The following is a 6,982-nucleotide window of genomic DNA, read 5'->3' as shown; positions in this document are numbered from 1 at the left end:
TTCGGGGCCTCCGCGTTGCCCCTCGGCTCCCCGACAGCGTCCAGCATCGGCTCCGCCGAGCCGGGGCTTGCTTCCGGCTCCTGAAGCCCGTGCGGGTCGCGCAGCAGCCCTGGGGGTTCGGGGGGAGCTGCGGGGCGCTCCTGCTGCCCCGAGCCCCCAGTGCTTGGGGCCGATGGCGTCTCGGCCCCTGGGCTTGGGAGAAGCGGCGGGGTCGGGGGCCAAGGGGGTGGAAGGGGAGTCCGAACCCGCTCGCCGGCGGCGCTCTGCTCTCCCGCACCCAGTGCCGACTCCCGCCGCTGGCTGGTCCTTTCCCCGGAGCCAGGGCTCTCCCTACTCCTGGGCTTTGGCATCTGTTCTCCCAGGGACCCGCAGAAATCCCTATACGTTCCCAGGGCGCCGCCTTCCTCCGGGGGCTGTGTAGGCACCTCTCCCTCAGCCACCTCCCAGTTCGGGGCTGGGGAAGTTCGAAGGGTCTTCACTTCCGGGCCCTGAGGTGCAGTCCCCACACTTGACTCCTGGAGAGCCTTCTCTCTCTGGCACTGAGGGCCATTTCCTCTCTGACCTTGAGGAGACTCTGTCCTCTCACTCTGGGAATCCTCACACCTGGGATACTCAGAGACCTCCTCCCTCAGAGCCCCAGGGGCCTCCCCACTCTGACCCTGTTGTGTCTTCTCTTTGGGTCTCTCAGGAACTTCTTTGTTCTCCCCCTGGGGGGCTCCCCCTTTCTGACCCTGGGGGCTTTCTTTCTGCTCCTGGGGGTCCCCCTCTCTCTGCCTCAGAGGAATCTCAATTCCCAGCAGTTTCTGAAGTTCTGCTCTCTCTGGGTCCAGGCTCCAGCCCAGCCCCTCCAGGGGAACTTGGGGTTTTGGAAGGCCCTGGGAGGGCAGGCCTGGGAGCCTTGGGGCTCCCTGAGTGAGCTTTCTTCGGCATGCCTTCGTGGATGGCAGTCCACAGGGCCTCTGGGTTGTGGGTCCTGCGGGTCTCCTCTCTCCCCTCTGGGCCAGGCTCTGGGAAGCAAGAGCATTTGGGCCCAGGCTTGGAAGGGAATCCCCATGCCAGGCCCATTTCCCCCCAGGGCCCCTGGGGACCTCAGTGGCTGTCCCAGTGGGCCTCACTTCCATTACAGCCCTTGCCTGGTTCTTGAATTTGTTAAGCCTATTTTATATAGTGTAAAAGGTACTTCAAGGATGGGCCCTTCCTCCCCCTGGCTATAGGAGGTAGTACCCCCCCCCCCAGGCAGACCCCACCCCTGCTGTTCCCAATCCGAGAGGGCCCTTGCCCAGGACACTTTGACTCTTTCACCTCCAACTCAGAACTTCCTCGGTCCCCAAAGCTACTGCTGGTGGTGGGGTTCAGTTCTCGCAGGCAACCTGAGAGAGAAAGACCAATGTCGGGAACTCTGTCCTGTTCCAGCCCCTCCCAGACATTCTACCTGAACTGGGACCAGGAAGCCTTCCCCAGCACTCGAGGAGAAGGGGATGCCCTGAGCACTGACTGATGTTTGAACTCCAAGGCTGTCACAGTTCACGGGTCCACCCTTCTTCACATTGCCTGTCATGTGCCTATTTGTCGGATGTGCCGGCCAGCAGCCGACCACACCCTCACCCTCACAGCGGAGGCAGGGCACTTTAGAGGCATTGCACATCCCTGTCCCCAAAACTACCTGCCTGGGGGCAGGAAGGGTGTGTTGGCCAGGCTGGCCAGGCCCTCATAGAATACCTCCCCCTTCATCCTGGTAGGCCCACCTAGGCCCATAAAGGAACCTCCTGTATACACCTTATTTTACTATTATTAAGAAAAACCTGGGGCGCCTGGGTGGTTCAGTCAGTTAAGCTTAAACATCTGACTTTGGCTCAGGTCATGATCTCGGGGTTCGTGGGTTCAAGCCCCGCATCGGGCTCTGTGCTGACAGCTCAGAGCCTGGAGCCTGCTTTGGATTCTGTGTCTCCCTCTCTCTCAGCCCCTCCCCTGCTCACACTTTGTCTCTCTCTCTCTCTCTCTCTCTCTCAAAAATAAATAAACATTAAAAAAAATTTTTAATTAAAAAAAATCCTCTTTAGCTCCTTCTTGGTTGCTGACTGTAAAATCAAATGAAACTGAAGAAATGACATTTTAGGTGGGAGCCTGGCCTAAAAACTGCAAGTTTCATGATTAACAAAAGAAATCTAAAAAAAGAAATGAACTGTCACTGCTCCATTGCAGCTGTGGAGGAAGGAGAGTCATTTTGCCTCACATAAAACTGGTTAAAAGAACTTGATTTCATAAGGTCCTAAATGGAGAACTTTCACAAGTCAATTGCATCTTTATGAATATTCACATGTCCACATTGCATAACAGTAACCAAATGGGGATATTTTCTGCGAAAAGAAATGTATTTTGAAGAATTTTTGAACAAACGAGTCTGTGACAAGACTCACAGGCCTTTAGAAATGACTGCCATGGAGATGCCTGGGTGGCTCAGTCTGTTAAGCATCTGACTTTGGCTCAGGTCACGATCTCACAGTTTGTGAGTTCGAGCCCCTCGTATGTGTGCTGACAGCTCAGAGCCTGCAGCCTGCTTTGAAGGGAGGGAGGGAGGGAGGGAGAGGGAGAGAGGGGAGGGAGAGAGAGAGAGAGAGGGAGGGAGAGAGAGAGAGGGAGGGAGAGAGAGAGAGGGAGAGAGAGAGAGAGAGGGAGAGAGAGAGAGTATGTGTCTGCTCCTCCCCCACTTGTGCTCTCTCTCTCAAAAATAAACGTTAAAAAATTATTTTATAAAAGAAATGATTGCATGAACAGGGAACATAACCCCCAGACCCTGTCCCCTCACTTTTGATCTGTTGTCTTCCTAGATAATTTATTTCTCTGGTTATAATGTTGTAACTGGTATCTCTTTCCCCCAGAGACCTTCTGTTTGTAAAACTTTTCGTCCGTCAGAAAAACAAGCATTGGTCCTTGGCTCTTCTCTCACTTACACAACGGAACAACTAAAGGCTTGTGGCTTAACTGGGTTAATTTAACAAATAACTTGAGAGTCTGTTTTATTTAAATTAATAGGCCCAGTGTTCACAGTATCCATCACATAGAATTCTAATTGCCCGTTTACTGTCACACTCTCACTAGGCTGTGCTCTCCTCAGTGACAGGGACCAAGTAATGGGGCCCGAGTGTCTCTTGTGTTCTGTATATTCGGGTGCCTGGTGCGAGGGTGCAGATAGGTAGCTGGAGCTCCTAGTCTGTTCCCTCCTCCCTAGGCCGCCACGGACAGTCCTTCCCAGCGTGCTCTTCCTGAGCCCCAGTTTAGCTTCAGAATCCTCCTGGACCCCACGCCTGGGACAGCTGGTGGACAATCAGGTGAAACAGGGACATAAAATAAAACCTGCTTGTCATCCCCAGATGCTCCTGAAACCCAATATAAATTATGAGATGAAGAATGAGTGAGGAGGGGACTGGAATCCTGGCACTTGGAAGGAGGACTTCCCACCTCCTCCCACTCTAGTCTGGCCCCCGGCCAGGGTGTCAGCGTACCAGGTGTGGGCACTGCAGGTAGAGCAGGGCTCGCCCACCTTGGGTCTCTGTCCCTCGTGGCTTCACCCAGATCTAGGGCTGATGATGGGTCTACCGCCAGCCCCCTGCAGGAGTACAGAGCCTGCCTCAGATACGCCTGTTGTGGCCCATGGGCTTTGGACGGGGGAGAGCGCCTGTCTGCCGGTCGCCCACCCCAGTCCAGGGCAGCCTCTCCCAGCCCCTGCACCCACCACTAGATTCCACGAGCTGGAGGAACTCAGGGGGCACCCTTTCCAGGGGCTGTGGGAGCAACCATATGGGAGGAACTGAATGAGAGCCCCAGGATGAGCCTGGGCACAAGAAATAGGCACTAGGCAGGGCTGTGGAAGGAGACAGGAAAAAGCGTCCAGTGCTTGGCCCTTTTGTGTGGCAATACGAAACAGGATTTCCCAAGAGATAGACTCACCCCTCAGGAAGCTGATGGTTCTGGCTCAGAGAGTCCCCAGACTGGGGCAATGGGCACAGCCTGAAACTCTGAAAAGGTGGAGGGTGCCCTAGTACACGGGGCATCCTTCCCCCATGTGGCAGGCAGTCTTTAAGGTGGCCCCCAATGACCCCTCCTGCTGCTCTCCATGCCCACGTATGACCCTGTCCTCTGCCCCTCCTTGTGAGGAAATGTAGCCCTCCTGCCCACTCGAGTCTTCAGATAAGACTGCGGCCTTGACCTACAATGTCAGCTGGACACTTCCTTAGCAGTCACTACGAACATGCCCTCTTGCCACAGCTGAGGATGCCTGGGCTCTCAGAGAGAGCTATCAACTTGCCCGGAATGCCTCAGACAAGTGGTGACTGGGACTCGGAGTAGGAGGCATGCTCCTAGTTGCCAGTCACCATAGCACCCTCCCTCCTACAGAGGTCAGCCCAGCCACCAGCCCTGGAGGGAAGGGTCTGTGCATTCCAGGCCAGGCATCGGTGCTTCCGCCCTCGGGAGCCACGCCAGGCTTGCGTGCCTCCCATGCTGCGGCCATGTCTACAGGCTTCTAGATGTCACCACGCAGATTTGACCAGGCTAGTTGTTAACTGAGGAATGGCAATAGCAGTCTGTATGTAAGGAACAGGTCCTGTGCACCGGGCACAGTGCTAAACCCTTTCCATGGATGAGCTCACTGGTGCTCCTTCCAAGTAAGATCTACTATCTTCCCTATCTTGCAGCTGAGAAAACAGAGGCTCACAGGCCACAGGGAGTATCAAAATGGAAACCCAACCCAGGCCCATATATGTCCAAAGCCCACACCCTTCCCCTTCCCTCCCCACCACAATCACTCCGATGTCACACTGACCCCTTGCCTTCAGCCAAGCCCCTGCTCACCCAATTGGTCAGCTGCTCAGGGCGCTTACCCCTCCTACCCTGGGGCTTGCCGTGCTGGCTCCATGCACACTGGGCCTGGTCCCTCAGCCTGTGGAACCGGGCCCGGGGGGGCCAGAGGAGGCCCAGCCCTGCCCCAGCCAGCAGCTCCAAGTCCCACAGGAGCTGCAAAAAGACGAATTGCCTGGGGAATGAAGGGGTGCCACCCTGCCCCCTGCCACACCCCTCAGCCAGCCCCTACCTGTTCCTGGGCCCTCCGGTTCCGCTCCATCTCCAGCAACACAGCGGGCAGCTCCAGTCCCAAGGGACAGGCCCAGCTCTCTTGAACCTGGGGGGACGAGATGGCATCAGGCCTCCACCTTGCCCTTTAGAGACAATGCCCCCACCTCCCTCACCTGCTGCAGGGCAGCCTGGAGCTGGCCCAGGTCCGCAGGGCATCTGAAGAGGTGCTGGTACAGGGCCAAAGCCTGCTTGGGGCTACAAGGGAGCCCTAGGCCCCCAGGTGTGGCTGCCTGCTCCATGGGGCTGGGGAGCCAGTGCAGGTGTCCCCTCCCGCCTCTCCTCTGCTGCTGGAGCCTGGAGAAGGGAGGACCAGGAATAAGGAGACAAAGGCTCCTGAGCTCAATAATGCAGGGAGCTGACATCTGAGCCAGGGCCCGGACCCCAGCCAAGTCTCCGAGAGACTCTGGCCCACCTCTGAGCAGGGTTTCTTGGCTGTGGGGGATGGCAGTGTGGGGGAGAGGTGTGTGCATATGCCTGTTCACAACCCTGAAAGAGTATGTATTTTACGTATACATACGATGCTTGCAAGTGTATTCTATCAGCATGTACTATGCCCAACACGAACAGCAGCTGCCAACAGCTTACTTACTCTGTGCAGGAAACAAAATGCGACATGCATGTAATCTATCCTGGAAGCAACTCTGAGAGGTAGGTGCTATCATTATCACCCCAATTTTACAGATTAGAAAACAACCTGGACAGTAAACCACCCTAGCTAACATGTGGCAATGTCCCTCTCATCTGGAGGCAAAATGGCCACGATAAACAGGCTTGGGGGACACCTGGTCCTGGGAGCAAGCAGCCACAGGCAGGACCGTGGTGAGCACTTCCCAAGGGCTTGCTCCAAGCTGTCCCCACGCAAAGTGCTGGCCCCAGGTCACCCTGTTCACTCCTCCTCACAACACGAGAGATACAGCAAATGAGAACATGGTCTGTACAGGTTATAACGAGGGGAGGTACAAACACACGAGCTGGTCCATCATTTCCACACCCCGTGCTGTCAGGACCAGGCTTGCAGGTCTGCGGCTTTGTGACCGCTCTTCAAGAGAAAAAGGCCACCTCTCCCCAGCGGGCCTCAGCAGAAGCGGGCTGAGCTCGTAGGGCAGGCGGTCTCAGTCCAGCCCAAACCTCTCTCTTCACTCCTGTTGAAAGATTAGGGACCTGGCAATGAGAATAGAGTACCTCCCCACCCCAATCTCTTAGCCAAGATTCCTAAAACACCAAGGTCACAGCCAATGAGTGGCAAAAAGAGTTTTTTTGAAAAGAGACTTTTCAGGGAAATACTTTTTGTCTATTTCAAAACCCATGTTCTTTCCCCTTCAAGGATGTCCCCTGTTCATGTGTCCATCCAGGGTGGGTGTGGCTGTGAATGCACACACGTGTCCATACACGTGCTGCACACGTTTATCTGGGCTTCTAAGGGGTTGTGTGCGTGTGTGTCTGTGTGTGCATGCATGCACGTGTGTCCGTATTTACAGTCTATTGTGTCTCCTGTTCCCCACCCCAGGCATGGGGCCCCTATGTCACCAGCTGTTAGAGGTGCCTAGCCTTTGGTATCCTCCAAATCAAGGGGAAAGGGAATGCCGTGTAGGGAAACTGAGCCCCTTACAGAGGTACCAATGTGGGAGCCCAGGGTTACGCTTGTGACATAGTGTGAGCACAGAGTTGGGACCAGGATACCTCGGTCCTCCTTCCTTCCATTGCAGGGTTTCCCAGGCAATGCCAGGGCTGGTAGGTGGGGGCAGCCCAGGCAGGTGCAAGAAGTGAGGGCTCAGCTCTTACAGCTGCCACCTCTCTGATTCTGGGGACGCTGACCACTACACCCCATGTTCCAAGCAGCCACCATCCCAGC

General features: G+C 55.7%; 1 protein-coding gene across 1 annotated transcript in view; it reads right to left on the bottom strand.

Moving 5' to 3' along the window:
- LOC115274669 (MICAL-like protein 1) overlaps positions 1–5,369 on the bottom strand; it is a 6,667-nt gene extending 1,298 nt beyond the window's left edge. The window contains exons 1-5 of the mRNA XM_029918082.1: positions 5,244–5,369; positions 5,090–5,176; positions 4,852–5,013; positions 1,303–1,428; positions 9–1,007 (exon numbers count right to left, since the gene is read on the bottom strand). Of these exons, the coding sequence (XP_029773942.1) occupies positions 9–1,007; positions 1,303–1,428; positions 4,852–5,013; positions 5,090–5,176; positions 5,244–5,369 (1,500 nt within the window). The remainder of the gene's footprint in view (positions 1–8; positions 1,008–1,302; positions 1,429–4,851; positions 5,014–5,089; positions 5,177–5,243) is intronic.
- Positions 5,370–6,982: the final 1,613 nt, after the last annotated feature.

The sequence above is a fragment of the Suricata suricatta genome, chromosome 2 (assembly GCF_006229205.1).
Source record: "Suricata suricatta isolate VVHF042 chromosome 2, meerkat_22Aug2017_6uvM2_HiC, whole genome shotgun sequence".
Taxonomy (NCBI): domain Eukaryota; kingdom Metazoa; phylum Chordata; class Mammalia; order Carnivora; family Herpestidae; genus Suricata; species Suricata suricatta.
Note: the sequence above shows the minus strand (reverse complement) of the source record. Positions and strands in the feature narration are given on the sequence as shown.